Here is a 19794-nt window from a genome sequence, read left to right on the forward strand (position 1 = left end):
CCCAAGTATAAAAAGATTGTAATCCATTTGTGTATTTGTAATAACAAGCCGAGAAAAAGCAAACCATAGCAGACTATTTTAAGGACAAGCCAAATCTTACTTAATGCTCCAAGTCTCAGTGACATTTAAAAGGTAAACGCTACACAAATACACTTATAGATGTTATTTATGGTAACGTTTCCTCTATTACTCACAGAGCCGAGATTGTCTTTTGGAAAGGCTTTAATCAGAAGGTGGCCCCCCGGCTATGCAACAATCACCTCATTGCTTCATGCCTCTTCTGCTGAAAACCTCACTCCCTATTGTATTGGTATAAATATCTCAATGTATCTAGTGGTTCTCAAATGTCATTTGGGACAGTCTTTTGGACTGCCTGGTAGTTACTTGAAACGGAGATACTATGGCCTCAGCCAAGACCTACTGAATCAGAATTTGTAAGTGATGAGGTGTAAAAAACTGTACTCACAATTAAGTCTCCAGTGTTTTAGGGAGCAGTGAGGTTGGAGACACAGTTGCTCGAGCACCTCATCTTCTGTTCCTCCTTTCTCCTCACTCCTCATCCAAGCCATCGGCGACTTCGCTGCCTTCATCCTGGTGAAAGGTATGCTGCATTACCACTGTCTCTCTCCAGGACCACTACAGTAAACTAACTGTCCTTCCCATCAAGTCTTTTGTCCTTCATTCAAGCTGTTTTCCACCAGTTGCAAAAGGAGTGTTCTTAAAATGTAAACCCTAAAGGCAAGGCAATTAGATCTTTAGGAACAACTGCAATGGACTGAAACTAACCACATTAAAATTCATTAATTCATAATGATGCTTAGAACATAATCCCCCCCAAAACCACACTGGTTACCTTTGGAGGATGCCAGGAAACCAGTTCCTTATTTGTATACACATCTTCCTCAACTTATGATGGGGTTACATCTCGATAATCCCTCCCCAGTACAAAGATCCTGGGATTTAGGAGTATTTTGAGAAGGGCTATCAAAGCGCCTAATGCATGGAGGCACTTAAATCTTTGGTAAAAGTGCTTTGTATACTTGAGGATTATAGCAACTCATTCTCCACCAGTCCAAATAATTGTAGTGTTATCTTCAGAAATCACTTATCATTTAATATTCTACAATTTTAGGGAAGTCCTCAGGTTCTTCTGGAGCTCTCCGAAAGCCAGCCTCCAGAATTCCAGCTTGCCTCCAGAATTCCATACACCCCTCTATTCATTCACACCCACATTGAATAGGGCTCACCTGTGTAACCCATAGGATATTGGGGAAAGAAGGGCAACCTTGGTTGATTAGGCCATAAAAGACATTGCAGTTTCCACCCAATTAATGCTCTCAAGTTTCTTCTCATCCTGGTCTTCTCTCCTGTATTTTTGTTCTTCCCCAATAGAATGATCTCTGATTACTCACATTGGTTTTAAAAGGTCATTTTGGGGCACCTGGGTGGCTCGGTCGATTAAGCATCTGGCTTCAGCTCAGGTCATGATCTCACGGTTCGTGGGTTCGAGCCCTGTGTTGGGCTCTGTGCTGACAACTCGGAACCTGGAGCCTTCAGCTTCTGTGTCTCCCTCTCTTTCTGCCCCTCCCCCACTTATGCTCACTCTCTAAAGAATAAACAAACATTAAAAAAAATTAAATAAAGGTCATTTTGGATCCTGCCCTTCCCTGGCTTGCCACATCCTTGCAGCCTAGAATCATCTGTACATTTAATTAATATCCTTTATACTTCTCATTTTAATTCATGAAGACACCGGTTCCAGTACTAACTGTCCTGAAAGATTATCAAATATGTTCAGAGACTGATAATGATTTGATGTTATAATATTTTCCAAAATCTGAATACTCAACTTAATGTGGACATAAAATGCGGGTGACAGATTAAATACATCTGATCTCACTTTCCTCCATCAATCACACCCATCACCATCACTGGAGAACACAATATTTAAATATTTCTAGATATCTAGAAACCAATTCCAGTGTCAAGTGTTACACTGGTTTTTAAAACACTGACCAATTCCAAAACTCATGAAAAACTACTTGATACGTTTTTTTCAAGGGGAATGGGAATCCTTTATTTAGACAACCAGGATATGGCAAGAAGTCTTTATTTTCATACAGGGTGCCACTGCAGGTAACCATCAGTGAACACATGGCTGTTTACAGATACAGAGAACTGAACAAAAGCGTTTTCGCATGCTGTAAACTGTACATAGAAAACTGGTGAACAACTTCAGACACTGAAATTAGGAAATAAAATGGGTTAACACCTATCTGTTGATAGGTTTATGAATCCCTCAGCAGTGTTCTAGGCTGTCTTTACCTGTAAGCACAATTACAATCGCTCTGGTGGCCTCTGGGCAATTCTAAATTGTGGGTCTAGTCAAAGGTATAACAAGCAAGCACGAGAGAGATACCCTGTCCCATTCTGAAGAGAGGCGGATTTAGAGCCTGTCTTGGCACGTTTCTAGAGTCGATACAGCCAATTTAATAGCTTGAGTTTCCCTTACCACATAGGTCAGCAAAATCAAGAATTTCTGACCGTCTGTGAATAAGCCTAGGGTTAAAAAGCAGAACACTGTCCACACAAAACAGAACTGCTACTTCACAACTTTTGCCCAGTTCTCACCTGTTGTCCTGCAAAATCCCCTCATCTGATGAATTTTAATTTTAGCAAAGCTTCTAGCAACTGTAACAGACCTTGCTTAACCCAGCTCTAGATACTAAGCATCCGAAACAAGTGCCTGTGAAATGGATGTGTCCATGGGAAAATGGCAGCGTTTCTACTGGAGGTAAGTGTCAAGTTTCCTCTTGATGTTGTCAAAGGAATCTGCTCCCATGTAATCGGCCTGGCCCTGTTCCCACCGCTCTTTCCGTTCTTCTGAGGACACAAAAGGCTGTGCTGTAGCCGGGATCTCCCCGAGGGACAGATGTGATACGGCTCCCGAGACACCTTCCTAAAAAGGAGAGCATAATCAGACTCCTTGAGAGCTGAAAAACAGACTGTTTTAAAAGAACGCAGGAAGTTGAAGAAGGTGAGAAAAGCCAGGATGAATTATCATGCAAAGTAGCAAAAACTGAAAAGTATTACATGAAACAAACAAACAAAAAAGACACAGGAATACAAGGGTCATATGATTTTTTTCCTAACGAAATGAAGACTTCTGGACTCAGTGAAAACATTGGGAGAACAAAGTAATTAGGGTTAATGTTTAAGTTCTGCATACCTTTCTACAGAAGCCACAAGAGAAAGCCAGTGTATAGACCAAGTCTGAAAGCTGCAAACAGTTCATTAGAAAGTGTAAGATGGATGGACAAGGGAACACAAGTCTCATGATAAATTCTCGATCTGTGTGGGCTCTGAAAGGTTGAGAACTTAAACAAAATGATACCTCAGAGTCTAAGCTTCACAAAGGACCTAACCAGAGAGCCACACCACATACACAAGTTGTCAGGTTAGAAACGTGAGAGCTTAATTGTTTGAGACTATGCACCAAACGTCTCTGCTTGTTGAAGCTTATTATCAAGAAGCATCTCATCTTGTAGTATGTGTGAATTTAATTTGCTTAATCTGGATCAACTGTTTCTATTCCCATCGCTTTTCCTTGGTTCCTAATTCTCAGTCCTTGGGTTGTGGAAGCAACAGGGTAAATGTGCAGGAAATGGAGCAAACCTACTCTACGTTAAATTAGGTTCTCATGACTTATACAAAGGCAATTAACTTCAAGTGCACAATAAAAGGATATCAAAGCTATTCTTCAAAAAGCTCTGAGGTGAGAAGGTACTAGAACTAGCAGAGAAAAAGGAAGGCGAATGAAACCATACAGGTACTGCTCTATAACGGAGGAAACAGTAGAACGAAATTTTTGATTACTGGTTTTTGTTGCTATACATATGTAAGTGTGTATGTGTGTGTTTATATATACTGGAACTCCCAAGGCATCTGGGCAGATTCCAGGAGATTATTTTATAGCTGAAGCAACATTAAGTCCTCACCCTAGATTAGCCCTGCCTTTGCTTCCACTTGCAACAGGAATGATAACAGGGAGTTTCTCCCAGAATTCTCTACTTCATGGTATTTGTCAGAAGGTAACAGTCTTGCAGACCTAGATTTGAGTCCCAGTTCTGCTTTTGATGAGTATGTTATATAACTAACAGAGGTTATTTAACTTCTTTAGACCTCAGTTAATGTTAATATACAAAAAGAACATAGTAACAATAATACTTGATAGAGTAGTTGTCAGGGTTCTGTAATAATAGCTAACTTTGTTTAAGCACTATGTGCCAGGCAACATTCCAAGTACTGTACCAATATTATTTCATAGTCCGTAGAAAGCAATTAGGGTAAGAATGTTAGTGTTATTTTTCCCTTTCTCCATTTTGTACATTGGTACAAGTGCTAATAAGTAAAATGGCTAAAATCTCTACTATGGCAAATAAAAGGATCTCTTACAACTTTTAGCCTCTTATAATTATACCAAGGTAATTAACTGATTAGACTGGATTAACATTCACTCATTCAATTCTATTCTTTATATCTTAATATGTAGCATAAAAGTATAATTTCTCATTCTCTTCCCATTTTTCCAAAAGAATAAACCTCACAGGAAGACTTTTAAAGTCAGAAGAGTCTAAGCAGTTTGGTGTTTTAAATGTTAATGTCATCTTCCTCTTACAAGGAGATTTTTTTCAAGATCCTACGTAACCATAAGAGCACAAACACAGCAAACCAAAATAATCCTAGAAAAGTATCTGTTGTTTCATGTTCATGTTATTGTAATGTTCACTGAAAAATGCATTCTTCTAAGCAGATGGCAAAAATAAAATACATATATTTAAATGTTTGCAGTTTCTTTGAAAGTGTCCATTCATCTAAAGCATGAAACAGGGCACTATCTAAACCTTAGGAATAATCTCAGAACCTTAGGACAATGAGCTAAGAATTCTGTAGATATTAGATACACACACGCACATATATATATGTATATATATATATACACACACACACACACCTCTAAAACCCTTTCTTATGCTCTCAGATCTAATCGAAATTTGCCACAAAATCTACTACTTTAATCTTTGCTGGCACTATTTCTCCCCTCTAAGATGGACAATTTTCTACAAAAATCTTTTTATTTATGTATTTATTTAAATTTAAATTCAAATTAGTTAACATACAGGGTAGTACTGGTTTCAGGAGTAGAACCCAGTGATTCATCACTTACACATAACACCCAGTGCTCATTCCCACAAGTGCCCTCCTTCACGCCCATCACCCATTTAGCCTATCCCGCCACTCATCTCCCTTCCAGCAACTCTCAGTTTGTTCTCTGTATTTAAGAGTCTCTTATGGTAAAATACCACTAAACCTCTACGTCTACCAGTGTATCAAGTTAAAAAAAAAAAATACAGCATTAAATTACCGGAAAGGGTAAAACAGAACCTACCACATTTAGGTACGAGTGGGGATCTTTGACAAGGCCAAACTGTTGAAGCAGAGGTAAAACGTTGGTGGTGAAGATGTCCCACCACAGGTTGAGAAACTCTGGATGAGTCATGGTGGGATCATGGGACTCGCTTTTGACACTTTTTGTTTTAGGATCGTAAGTATAATTCCATGGTTTGATTCGCCCCAGGAAATGCACAACTTTGGCATTTGCACCAAATCTGCCAAGGGAACACAAGTTGAAGCCATTAGTGGATTCCGAGCACTGATGAAAAGATAAATAGCACTCTGTTCTGTAGCCTGAACAGTGCATCTTCCAACTTGCAGTAGTGGTTGGTTGGAAAAGATATGAAGCTCACAGACAAATTTTTAGACATGCTTTTTAAATCATTCAATTGTATGTTAAATATACACAAAAATCCCAAAGTAGTGGTGGATCAGTGCAACAACCAACACACCAATCCACTGCAGGAAAGGTACAGCACGTGGAAAGCCATTTGGTATTACCTCGTAACATTGAAAATGCTCGCGCCTCTGGCCTGGAAGCTCAGCTCCTAGGCACACATCCTAAAGAAGCTCTTAAACATGTGCAACAGGAGACATACTCAAAATGTTCACGGCAGCAGCACTGTTTGAAGCAGTCATCACTGGATACAACCCAAGTGACCGTATCTTACTGGGCTAAGATTGTTCAGCAAGTGTTCACTCCGTTTCCCAATCTCCACAGGAGGAATGAGATTCCTGCCTCACTGATAAATTGGGCATGCTCACAGCACTTGCCTTTGGCCATGAAATGTGGGCAGAAGTGACACTGCCTTTTAAAAACAGTCCCTGCTTGTTTCTGTTCCTTCTCTCTGAGAAGCTGTGACCTCTTCCAGCAGAAGAGTGGATGGGACCCATGGAGCAGATCTGGATCAAACCTGTGGCCTGGCTCCAAACCCTGCTGAGATGATCAGAGCTGCCTCAGCCTACCCACCAACATATGAGCAAGAAATACATACTTACTGTTGAATGTCACTGAGATTTTATGATTACTTGTCCATTTTATCTTTTATTTTTTTTTTAAATGTTCATTTATTTTTGAGAGAGACACAGTGTGAGGGGGGAGGGGGAGAGAGGGAGGGAGGGAGATACAGAATTTGAAGCAGGCTCTAGGCTCCGAGCGGTCAGCATGCGGTCAGCACAGAGCCCGACGCGGGGCTCGAACCCATGAACTGCAAGATCGTGACCTGAGCCAAAGTCAGACGCTTAACCAACTGATCCACCCCATTTAATCTTTTTAAAGGATAACTTATGGTGTATTCAGATCATGGGATGTAATACAGCAGTCAAAATAAACAAATTGTAGCTATACATATCATGTAGCAAATGGATAATTTTTTTATATTACAACAGCAAGTTTAATTAACATCCATAACTGCACACAGTTACATTTATTTCCTGTGATGTGATGCAAGATTTACTCTCAGCAACTTTCAAATATGCAATACAGTACTGTTAACTACAGTCATCATGATGTACATCACATCCCCAGGTCTTTTTATTTGATAACTAGAAATTTGTATCTTTTCACCACCTTCACCCATTTTGCTCCCTCCCTACCCTCTGCTTCTTGCGGCCACCAATTTTTTTCTTTGTATTTATGAGTTTGTCTATTTGTTTTTAGATTTCACATATAAGTGAGATTTTATAGTACTTGTCTTTCTCTGCCTTCACTCAGCATGCCTTTACAGTCCATCTGTGTTGCCGCAAATGGCAGGACTTCCTTCTTTTTATAGCTGAATAATATTCCATCTTACATGTACACATACATTTTCTTCACACATTCATCCATCAATGAACACTTGTCTTAGCTATTGTCATTAATGCTGCAGTGAACATGGGGTGTGAAAATGGATGAATTTTAAAAATATGCTGAAAAATTCAAATTCAAATAGAAATACATGCACAGGAATCCACTCCCATAGTGCAAAGCAAAGTACTGCTTAAAGAGTAGAAACCTGATCAACATATAAGTGTCATGATGTTGGGTTACCTCTGGGGGAAAGGGGAGCATGATGGGAAACAGACAAACAGGGGCTTCTGAGGTACTGGTTGTGTTCTATTTTTTAACTTGCATTTAAAAAAAACCATTTTTGGGGCGCCTGGGTGGCGCAGTCGGTTAAGCGTCCGACTTCAGCCAGGTCACGATCTCGCGGTCCGTGAGTTCGAGCCCCGCGTCGGGCTCTGGGCTGATGGCTCGGAGCCTGGAGCCTGTTTCTGATTCTGTGTCTCCCTCTCTCTCTGCCCCTCCCCCGTTCATGCTCTGTCTCTCTCTGTCCCAAAAATAAATAAACGTTGAAAAAAAAAATTTAAAAAAAAACATTTTTTATATATACCCTTTTGTGTATGCACTGCATCTCACAATAGTATCCTAAAAAGACTAAGAGTTAAGAGTGGTCCTATTCTGGCTGGGAGGAAATCTGTGTATATAAAACCAAATAATAAAGGTAAAGATAACATGTGCCAGAAGAAAGACGGGAACAGTGAGTGCTCTGGGAATGCAGAGGCAGGGAGGTCGTGGAAGGTAGGTTCACTGGGGCAGAGACTTAAAGCTTGTACAGCAGACTGGATCTGGGTAGCTAGCAATAATACGGAGAATTCTAGGCAGGGGGATAGCAAGTATCAGGTGAGCATATGTGTGTTAGACGGAGGGTCCCCCCAGTGGAGCCAAAGAGGAAATTTTGCTAGGAAAGGAAGAATGGGACAGGTACTTGGGTGCTGGGCTCAAGTGTTGGATTTTAGTGGATTTATCCTATAGGCAACCAAAGCAGCTGAGCATGATGTACAGACTGAAATAATGCAAACTCTATTCATGTAACTTTTCTGATCTTAAAAACAATTTTTTTTTTAATGCCAGAGGCCTATTACACAGCTATCACTATCAGAGTTTCCTATGTTTGGGGCCCAAATTCTTTTAGGGGCATGATTGGGAATAATAACAGTCTGGCACAGTAGACCTTACTAATGTGTTAACAGAGGCTCTTAGAGGCCAGTGAGTTGCCTGCAGCCCTATAGCTATTAAGTAGCAGAAAAAGGATTTGGCACATTTCTGCTTCTTAAGCCTGTCCTCTTAGCAATCCTACCATGCTGCCACTCCAAAACTGAGAAAAAGAGAGCCTATTGTAAACTTCCTCCTAAGACCGCTGGACGATTCCACAGTTCATTTCTTCTGAAAATGCAGTAGATACCTGGTATCCCCAAGTTTACTCTTTATATTTTACACACCTACACACATAACCCACAGGTACACAAACACATGCATACAAATACTCTCAACTTTATCCTTAAAAGGATAGAAGTCATAATGCTCAAAATTTGTGCAGATAGGGCTATCAACTAAATAAGCACCTGCTACGCATAAGGCACTATGCTCAGTGCATGACCCCAAATGATTTTCGTCCCAACAGGGAGAGGGGTCATCTAATGTAAAAATAAGAAACGAGCACAAACGAGGCAATGAGTCAGGGCTAGCAGTGCAATGCTGACATTAGGGTCTATGAAAATGCCAAAGCAGTTAGTGCAGGTGGGGATTTTCAGAAGAGGCTTTGTGCAGGAAGTGGGGTCCAGAGGAGACCCCGGGCAAGATGGCAGTTAAGATAAAGGCCTTCGACAAACATTCTAATGGTGACGGGGGAGCCCACAGCCCAGAGACCTGATGCTTGTGTTGATGGGGCTGGCGGGCACTGCCTCATCTACAACACAAACACGCCTAAAACCAGAAGAGAGCACATGTGAAAGAACAGGTGTTGCTTCCGCCTTCTCAGACATCCCATCCTCCCAACTCGTCTTGCTTGGAGCAAGAGCCTTGCGTGCTCCTCCTAGAGTAACTGGCCATTAATTTCAATCCACGATTTTGCCTAGACCTAATATGAATGTCATAAATTATATGAAAGGTAATACTACCTAACATATATTAAAACGTGAATATAGCATAAACTCTATTCCTTTCTAACTTGCTCTTGGGACGGTTTGCAATAGATCAGGCAGGAGAAACAGTAATAGCTAACATACATGGAGTACTCACACATACCACACTGCTTAACATCTGCATGGTTTATCTCATTTAATTTCCAAAACAACTGTGTGAGGAAACCAAGGCATGAAGGTAATACCTTGTCTAGGATCCCATGGCTGGGATCCCACCCAGGCGGTCTGGTTCCAGAGCCAAGGTTCTTAACCACAAGTAGGCTGTTACTGAAAGACACTCCCAGAATTGTAAGGACATCATCTGAGAGTGACATGTTACCTCAGGAATTCCCTGCATACAGATGGTCAATCTGGAAGGTGGAAAGGATGTGCCTAATGAACCCTAGAAACACTCCAAACATAGTCAAAGACAGATAAAAGTACCAGGAAAGAAAGCTACAGAACAAGCAACTTAGGGCCACCTGAGAAAGACTGTTCTCAGAAGGGTTCGGTTTGCACAAAGGTCAGGGAAGGTGGGCGGGAACAAGAACAAGAAGTGGATGGTGGTGTGCTTAGGACCAGCAGCTGACCCCTAAGTGGACCGTGCTAGACCTTGTCTAAGGGCCACCTCAGCTCCTCTCCAGCACCTCGGTCCGTGAACTGGGCCTTTAAAGCTCATGCAGAGGCAGGGCACAGTGACCCAGTGTGGTGCGGAACACCACTGGGGTCTGCAAACACCTCACAGTGAGACCGTCCCATCTCTTCTGGAGGCAGGAGTCTGCACTTCTGCCTCTGGCTCTGTCTGTGCCCCCAAGGTGGCTCGGGGGCCTCTGCAAACTGCCTGGAGACTGGGCTTCATGCTGCTTAGATCCCACCCCATGTGGTTCAGGGCCTTCCCCTTGCAGGTCAACAGAAACACCATTTGGGGGCAGTCCACATCCTGCATTTCACTGTGGCTCAGACCTGGGATCTACCTTCCTGAAGCTGTGATCCATAGTGTCTCTTTAATGTGAAATCATGGATACCCTCTGTGGCTAGAGGAAGCATCATCCTTCCTCAAAATTACCTTCTTTACCTAGTCTATCCTAACACTGTGAAAAATTGTATCCACTGGACAGTCTTTTCATAGACAGGGCAGTCTTAGTTTGAAGAAATGCCTTGATAAGCCTGTCTGAGGTAGAAACAGAGATCATAAGGGGTCCTAAATGTGGACAGAACTGCCCTTTGTGCCCAAAGGCAAGGGATTCTTTGGTGCCGGTAAGATGGGGGGAGGGACAAGAGGTGAGCAGGGTTGTGGAGATGTGATGTAACTGCCCAAGAGATACCCAAATTTCAGGAAAAACAAAACGAATCATGAAATGCATGATATGAACAGGTTTTTATTGCAGCCCAGGGGTACCAAGAGACAGACCAAAAAGAGCTCATGAGGATTCAGGAGTGTTAAGGCCAAAGCTGCAGGTGAGAAGAAGTAAGAAAGATGCTGGGGCACACAGGAGTCATGCACAGGCTCCAGAGGCCATGAGTTCAAGACACGATTAGCCCTACTTCTGTATGGTGAAGAACAAGAACTCTTTTTTTCAGGTATCTGAGGTATTCCTTTAACCTAGTGGCCACACACCAAACAGATCTATGGAAATGAGTAGGGGCAGGAGAAAAACAAGTTTTAGAGCAAGGATTCTTTATGAGAGGTGCAGGCCTGGACAAGTCACTGAATGTGGAAGGTTCTGGCCAGCCCACAGGCCCTTTGAGGGTGAGGATGGGGGCAGGGCGCAAAGTAAGGCAGCTGCTGAGTGGGAAACATGGGGCTCTGATAGGAGGGTGGGAGGAAAGTGAAGACAGTCCTGCAGTTTTGCGTAAGGTGGTCATACACAGCCGTGTTCTGGGAAATCACCTGGGGCAGCCCTTGGCTTGATAGAAGGGGGACTGTTAGGCCTAACACTGGCCACTTTATAGGATGATGCGTGAGTTATATCGGTAAAACCATGTAACTGTGCTCTAGCTGTAAAAACAGAACAGTATTTATTTACACAGCAGAGCAGCCTCAACGGCTTGCTCTATTAACTTTCATAATAAAACACTTTGTTTGCAAAACAGATGAGCAAAAGGTCTCAAACGCTGTTTTTGTATCCAGAGTTTCAATTAATCTAGATATGAATTTCATGTAGTTATGTTTAGGTCTTAATCCTGCTCCCCAAGGAATGTTTCGAAAGATTATGTCCTATCATTTTAATCAATTCTACTTTTCAGTTATTTATGAAAATCCAAAACAACGATATCAAAATGAAATAAGTAAAAGCACAGGTCATAACTGAAAGGGGAAATTACTTGTTGCTTAAAAGAATTATTTTAGCCTGGCACCCCTGGGTGGCTCAGTTGGTTGAGAGTCTCTTGATTCTAGCTCAGGGCATGATCTCACGATCGATCGTGGGATTGAGCCCTGAGTCAGGGTGGGTGTGGAGCCTGCTTTGGATTCTCTCTCTGCCCCTCCCCAGCTCTCGAGTGTACACTCTCTCAAAAAAAAAAAAAAAAAAAAACAGCCTAAATCCAAAATTTGGGTATATTCTTACAGGAGGAGGGTAAACTCAGGGTATTTTTCTAATTCTCTCCTTCTCTCTCACCAAAAGCAGCAATCAGGTACCAGTCAGAATTTATATCACCTGGCTAAAGCAAAATAGTTAGCTAGTGAATAAGGGGACATACTTATGTCAAAAGATAAAGTTTAACTGACCTCGACCCGGAACAAGGATAACTAGAAGATTCACTGACTCACTGCTTGATTTACCCACTAATTTTATCAGCCAGGAATAAAAACAAACAAACAAACAAAAAAAACATTGGGTACATATTTCAATTGTCTCTAAATTACTGAGAGCCATTCATTCTGACCCAGTAATGGGGATTTGTCTCAGCTTGCATACATCTCTTAAAATAAGTGTTCTAATTTTAACTTGATAGAATCTCAAAAGAGACGTCCAGATCACAAGACATAGTTTGAACCTGAGCCAGCAATAATACTGCTTATGTTAGCCGTTAAAATAATCCCTGTGACCTGATGTTACCAAAAGATCAGATAGAATTTTCATGACTAGTTTAGCAGCTGGTAACGTGTGGATAAGACTACAGAAGTGTTTAGCATGGAAAAGGAACTACCTCCGTGACAGTGCACACGGGAGCCATTTTACTTCTCATGAAGCGTTTTTACATGTGATATTCAATTAGGCGCCAAGAACAAGAAACACGGTACTGCTTGTGAGAACTTTCTCTGCGAAATGGGGCAGCACTCCCAGTCACCCACTACCCACCTCAATGACTCCTATTCTCTGGCACATGGCCACTCACGCCTGTACCTCCTTACGCACAATCCCTTCTCCCACTACCAGCCAGCCACCCTTCCTCTCTCACCCTCTCACAGTCTGAATCAAGGGTCATGAGCCCAGTGCCCAAGGGGTGTACTGGTCATGCAGAGTAGGAGTCAGTTTGGTGAAGGGGACCACAGAGCACAAGTGAATACATGTTCCATCACCAGAAGACAGTAGATACTCAGAGGAAAACATCTGTGGCCACCAGGGACCCACCTGATTGCCTCTCAAGCTAAGTAACTTTTCTCAATCATGCCCTGGAAATCAGAACAGCATCAGTACTCAAATGTGGACTTTAATAACCTACACTAGGACCTCGTCAACTACTTCACCTACCAAGGTGGCCTGTCCTCAGAGTAGGCCTGGCCACTATGGAGACTTTCCTGGTAGTATGTCAATCTCAGTCCCTCCTGGCTGACTGCTTGCTCATTCATTCATTCAACCAAAAAATATACCCACCTACCTTCATCTGCATCCATACCCTCTGCCTTCCTTTGTGCTACAAGAACTGAACCATCCTGGCTCATAACTGACACCAGCTTCCCCACTTGTGCACCAGGACACATCCTCTTTCAGCTTCTCAAAGACATGACTTCAGTAAGTCTCCCTTCAGTTTCCTGCATTATTAGTGCACTCACTCTTTCTCTTCTTGATCATGCCCATCAAGACACCAATATGCTTGAACTTCTCCCATCTTCAAAAAAACAACCCCTACCACCCTCTCCGGATCCTGTATCCCTACCTAGCTCCCAGCCCATTTCTCTGCTCTCTCTTAAAGATGATGCTTCAGAAGAGCGGTCTACATTCAGGATCTCTAATTCTCCCCTCTCTTGGATCCACTTCAAACTGGCTTCCTCCCACCACTCTACCAGACATGCTCTTGTCAAAGTCACTAGTGACCTCCACATTCTAGGTCAGTACTCATTCTCAACTGTCCTCTTATATGAGTTATCACAGCATCTGAGACAGATGGATCCCTCCTTCCCCCTTGGAACATTTTCTTTGGCTGGCATGTGCAGCACCTCACTTTCTGGGGTCTCCTCTTGCCTTACCGTTCTTAGTCTCAAGTCCCTGCTCCTCCACATTTTCCTATTTCGGAACCTTCAGGACTCTTCCACCATAATCACTCTCTTGGTTATCCGTCTCATGGCTATAAATATCACTTATATGTTGACACTCCCATACTTAGGTCTCACCCGGACCTCTCTCCTCAACTCCCCACTCTTACATCTACTTACTATTCCACCCTTTCACTAGGATGTTTAAATTTTTTTTTAATTTTTTTAATGTTTATTTACTTTTGACAGAGAGAGAGAGACAGAGCATGAGCAGGGGAGAGGCAGAGAGAGAGGGAGACACAGAATACAAAGCAGGCTCCAGGCTCTGAGCTGTCAGCACAGAGGCCGAGGTGGGGCTTGAACTCACAGACTGCGAGATCATGACCTGAGCCCAAGTCGGACGCTCAACCAACTGAGCCACTCAGGCACCCCTCACTAGGATGTTTAATAGGCACCTCAAACTTTATATAACCCAAACTTGATACACTCAGTACATCTCTGGTCAACCCCTGCTCCCACAAACCTGCTTCCCCCACAGTCTTCTCCATCTCAGGGAATAGCAACTCCTTTACTCCAATTGCTTAAGGCCCCAAACCAGTAACAGTCATCAAACAGCTTTCTCCCACATCCCACCAAATATCTGATTTTTTTTTCAAAAGAAACTGAAAATCTAGGTTTCATGTGAAATTTCCTGATTTCTAAGCACTGGCCACGGAGTACAAAAAGAAGAAAACTATGTAAGGAAGACAAAAACACACTGCTCAAATACAGTTTGCAGCCCACCAGTCTGAGACCTCAGAGGAAGGTATGTCTTCTGCTCAATCCACACACTTTTCCCCTCCCAACTCCTACTGAAGGCATTTCTCACTTAGACTTCTGTCCACGAGATATCACTCTTTGTGCCTTTTTTGCCCAATGTCAGAGCTGCTTCTAAAGGCTGGGCTGGGACTGATGGGGAAGCTTCTCCCTTGGTGATAAGGGCTGAGATAGGGGAATGCAACTGATGACAGTAAGATCTGAGGACAGATCAATCTGATGAAAAGAGATGAGGTCAGAAGGAGCAGAGGGGCCATGCTGGAAACTGGGGTACCTAGGGCCCAACAGGCATCACTGACACCCATAAAGGAGGAACAGGACAGTCATGCAACCACTGCTTGATTCTTCTCCAAAGCTCAAATCATGGACTGTGCCACGTGACATACAGAAAACCCTCCACATGTAAGCAGATGCAAGGCTGATTAGACTCTAGCTCCCTCATTCATCTTTGCGGCTCTCAGTGAGCAGATTGTGTGGTACCAGCTCTGTGCCACAGGCCTACCAACTGAATGAACGGGTGAATGAACAAACAGAAGGCAGAAAAAATAAGACGGATCCAAACTATAGGGCCTCAGGGTTTTAGGTGAAGATGTAAGAGTGTGAAAGTAATGAGCACAGAAAGGCTAGGTCTTCAAGGACAATAGTCACAGTGGGGAGCTGGACCCAAGGGTGTCTCAGGGGCCAAGGAAAAATCAATCGAATCAGAAATACACAAGAACGACGGAATTCAGGACACCAAAGGTTCAATTTCATTTTTGGAAAACACTGATTTTAAAGAGGTCTGATAAGGTCTTAGTGAATAAGCCACATTCCTGAAAAAGAAATAATGGACACGAACATCCTCAGAAGAATTTAAAGCAGTAAACAAGTGGAGAGAAAGAAATCTTTTAGGTTTCTACACTTACTTTCTGAGACTAGACCAGGCCAGGTCTCAGATCATATCTAAACTCAAGTAAAAATATAAAGTTAAAATATTTGGAAATTATTTGGTAAAACAAGCTCTGTAGTCAATCAGTATGACTAACTAATTTGCATGGCAATTTGAAGCAAAACCAGTGAATTCATTCCCTTTGCTTTAGGCCCATTTTATACGGCATGAAATACCATGAACAGCTTTCAGTCAGCAGACAGAATAGAAAGCGAAAATGGAAGTAAATGACTGATTTTTAAAAAGGCTAATGAGATTTTGCCTAGCACTATGCACCAGCCAAATTCTAAGTGACATCAATAAAACAGACCCTCTAGATGGAGAAAACTTCAAAGAAACTAATGTTGACTAGAAGCCTATCATTTCCTAAACATCATGCTAGGCACTTTCAGAAATACCATTTCATTAAGAAATGCGTATATGAACTCGTTTCTCAATATGTATATTGCAAATTACCTTAAAAATTACTAAACCAAGTATTTTAGCTCTCAAATTATGTTGTGTTAAAGAGGGTCTTCTATTATAGAAAACAGTACTCATTTGTTTTTCAGAAGCTAGATTTGAGCATTCATTCAAAGTGGTAGAACCACTAAGTGTTTCCTTTATGTTTTGTTCTATCTAAATGGTATGTAGAGGAATGCATTAGAAATGCTACCTTTGGGTGCCTGGGTGGCTCAGTTGATTAAGCGTCCAACTTCAGCTCAGGTTATGATCTTGTGGTTTGTGGGTTCGAGCCCTACACTGGGCTCTGTACTAACAGCTCAGAGCCTGGAGCCTGCTTCAGATTGTGTCTCCCTCTCTCTCTGCCCTTCCCCCGCTTGTGCGTGCTCACTCGCAAAAGCGCTCTCTCCGCCTAAAATAAACACTAAAAAAAAGAAATGCTACCTTCATGGCTCAAATTCATGTCAAATATGATTCATATTAGGCCATCTTTAGCAGAAACTTCACATAATAACAAGGCTTCACTGTTAAAAGTGTAGCATGTGTTCTAAGATCTCCAAGGCTCTAGGATTCTGGGGCATCTAAATACTGCCTTGGTGACCTCATGGCACATTGTCGCTTGGAGCTGGTAAGACAAATTCTCACTTCTGCAAAGCCCAACTTGCTCTCAACCACTCCATGGTTTCTTACTCTGCCTGCCACCACCCATATGCTGTCCTAGTGACAGCACACCACAGGAAGGCTCTGTCCCGGAGACCCCCAACACTATTCTGAGCCCAGCAATGGAGCTTCGCATTCATGCTGAGCTCCCAGAGGTCCACAGGGCAATCTGTGGAGTATCCCTGGCAGCCCAAATGTTCATCATCATCTACTTCAGTTTAAAAGATCTGGGTCACAAATTTTGCATTAACATGAAACATATATACATACATTTATACAAACATATTTATGTGTGTATATACATGCATATATACACACTACACACACACATATATATATATATACACACATATGCATATTTATATATAAACTATCTGTCTTTTTTTAGCTATTCCCAACTGAATGAGAAATCTTTGGGGATGGATCCATCTTTGGAGATGGATCTCTGTAAGAAAAACAAAAGCATTTTCTGGCAGAGGGAAGGGAAAAATGAGTTCTTTGATCTGGTTTCAACATTCCTACATAGGCAGCAATGGGGTGAGACAAAGTATCGCCCCGGAAGGTCTTATCACAGAAATGTGGAGCTGACACCCCCCAGGGCGGACTGTACAGAAGCAGCAGTGGCTCCTATCAGGCCACAGGCCAGCTGACGCGCAATGGACGGAGTTGCTCCCAACTTCCCCAGTGGTTCATATACTCTACGGTTATGGAAATAAACCAGGGAGATTTCCAAAATTAGCATTAATTTGTTGAGCCAGGAAGAAGAAACCATCCTAACCATTTTGGTCATTTAGATCTCAAACCGTTTTTCTGGGAAATTCATTCAGAGGATATAATAACAAATGGGTTTCTGAGAGAGGGGCCATGGTTCTAGCAAGTGAGTCCCTCTTCCCACAAAAAACTTAAGTTCACTCTACCGGCTTCTTGTTCTTCTTTGTCAAAACAAAACAAACGCAAGCAGCATCTGTGCAAACAAGGCTATCACTGAAAGGTACAGTGTGTTCAATTTTGGTAATAAGGAGAAAATCAAATGGAGTCCAAATGAACCATAGGGGAGACAGTTGCTAGGCATCAGGGGCCACATTACACGAAAAACACAAACCTTTAAACATTAGGTTGACTATTTGGGAACTGAGACCAACTGGAAGGAATTTCAGATGCATGCCTCCCCAACATATTCATCGCAAGACACATGCTCACTGTGCAGAATTAAGTGGGATGGTGGGTGGAATCGCTCACACTACTAATTATTCTTGCTCCTTCACCCTCTCATTTTTTTTGCTTGCTCAGCTGAATCTAGTCAATTACATTAAGCGACTGCCCTATTATAACAAATTCAGTTCTAGGGGGTCAAGCTATCATGGTATACAGGAGCACGGTTGAAAGTAGCAGGGCGAGTTATGAGGCAATACGAATTAAAAGAATCAGGCCCACATTTCCAAGCAAGACAGGTTGGTACTTGACAAGGCCAAGGACTGAGAGACAAAATAATAATAAGAAGAAGAGGAATTAAAAAATGCTTCTCTGAATCCATCCCTTGGTAATGAAGCCTGTTCTACTTGCTTTACTCAGACTACAGTTGGTATGTTTCAGAGTTTGCCTGTTTCATTCTAGACAGGGAAGACAATCAAGAACCTATAATATGTCGGAGACATATACCGAGAGAACAGTTAGGGAGGAAAGAACACAAGATACTAGAGACCCTTATCTGGGGGAATGTTGACAGAGTTTTCCCAGAAAAGAACAGAAAAGGAAACACTTCTGCCACAAAAAGCCAGACATGCTCATTACTGTGGTGGAGACTTAAAGAGAGGACTTTGGATAATGAAACATGAGGAGTGAAATAAAGCCCTTTGTTTTCTGCTCACTCAGGAATGCCCATGTGGGACAGAGAGTGGAGAGCTGAGCCCAACTCAATGAAGAGCTTTGCTGCTCACGGCTGTGTCTCAGATCAACCTGACAGGTTGGCCTCCTTTCAAGAAGCCTGAATCATCTTCTTCGTTCAACACAAATGAGTCAGAGGCTAAAGAACAGGGCTCAGGCCCTCACTGAGACAAGCACTGCAACTAGGTTGTATTAATTGCTAAATCAGAACCATACCAGGGGGAGTGCCAAATAAGTAATGCTGCCAAAAACAAGATGTTCACTGAGCGCTTTGTGTATGTATGAACTCACTTCATCCTCATGATAAGTCCAGAAGGTAGGTACTCTTTTCCTTCTCATTTTGCATATGGGTAAATGGAGGCACAGAGCCCAAGCCATATAGTAGGTAAACAGCAGAGTGACAACACACACCCTGCTTTTCCGGCTTCAGAAATTACTCTGCTAGACCACCTCTCAAACAAAAAGGACTAATAACCTGACGTTTACTGAATGCTAAAGGTAGGTCAGGTCCTCTTCTAACCACTTCATGAAATTACCTCCCTTAGTGATCACAATTAGCTTTGGAGCACCCACAGGCAGACAAGTTCAGTAACTAGTCTAACTTCCAGTGAACTACAAGTTCAGTAATTTTTAATTTTTTTAATATTTATTTTTGAGAGAGAGAGAGAGAGAGACATACAGAGTGTGAGCAAGGGAGGGGCAGGGAGAGGGAGACACAGAATCCGAAGCAGGCTCCAGGCTGAGCTGTCAGCACAGAGCCCGACACAGGGCTTGAACTCACAAACCATGAGATCATGACCTGAGCCAAAGCTGGACGCTTAACCGACTGAGCCACCCAGGCTCCCCCAAGTTCAGTAATTATTAACCAATCAGGAAGAAACTACTCCAGAATGTGAACTGAGGTGGTTTGATTCCACAGTCCCTGCTCTTGACCATGACACCACACTGTTGCCAGCACTTGCTTGGTCTCCATAATAACCATGGAGAAAGCTATTAACACCCTCATTTTAGAGGTGAGGGAGCTGAAGCTCAGCAGCCAATATGAAGCAGAAGTTGGGGTTGTGCCCAAAGTACGTATTTTTTTTTGTGCCCAAAGTACGTATTCTTTTTTTTTTAATGTTTATTTTTGAGAGAGAGACAGAGAGACAGAGAGACAGAGAGTGAGAGTGGGGAAGGGCAGAGAGAGGGGCAGATACAGAATCCAAAGCAGGCTCCAGGCTCTGAGCTGTGAGCACAGAGCCTGACACAGGGC

At 42.5% G+C, this 19794-nt stretch overlaps 1 protein-coding gene across 4 annotated transcripts in view; it reads right to left on the bottom strand.

Annotated features, from left to right (window-relative positions):
* Window positions 1-2046: 2046 nt before the first annotated feature.
* Window positions 2047-19794, bottom strand: part of GYG1 (glycogenin 1) — a 78128-nt gene continuing 60380 nt past the window's right edge. For 2 of the 4 annotated variants that reach the window (XM_045503340.1, XM_045503341.1), the window contains exons 6-8: window positions 5450-5669; window positions 3230-3280; window positions 2047-2959 (exon numbers count right to left, since the gene is read on the bottom strand). In XM_045503340.1, coding sequence (XP_045359296.1) covers window positions 2786-2959; window positions 3230-3280; window positions 5450-5669 — 445 coding nt within the window. In that variant the 3' untranslated portion in view covers window positions 2047-2785. The remainder of the gene's footprint in view (window positions 2960-3229; window positions 3281-5449; window positions 5670-19794) is intronic. The other 2 variants (XM_045503342.1, XM_045503343.1) reach the window with 1 other exon arrangement.

The sequence above is a fragment of the Leopardus geoffroyi genome, chromosome C2 (assembly GCF_018350155.1).
Source record: "Leopardus geoffroyi isolate Oge1 chromosome C2, O.geoffroyi_Oge1_pat1.0, whole genome shotgun sequence".
Taxonomy (NCBI): domain Eukaryota; kingdom Metazoa; phylum Chordata; class Mammalia; order Carnivora; family Felidae; genus Leopardus; species Leopardus geoffroyi.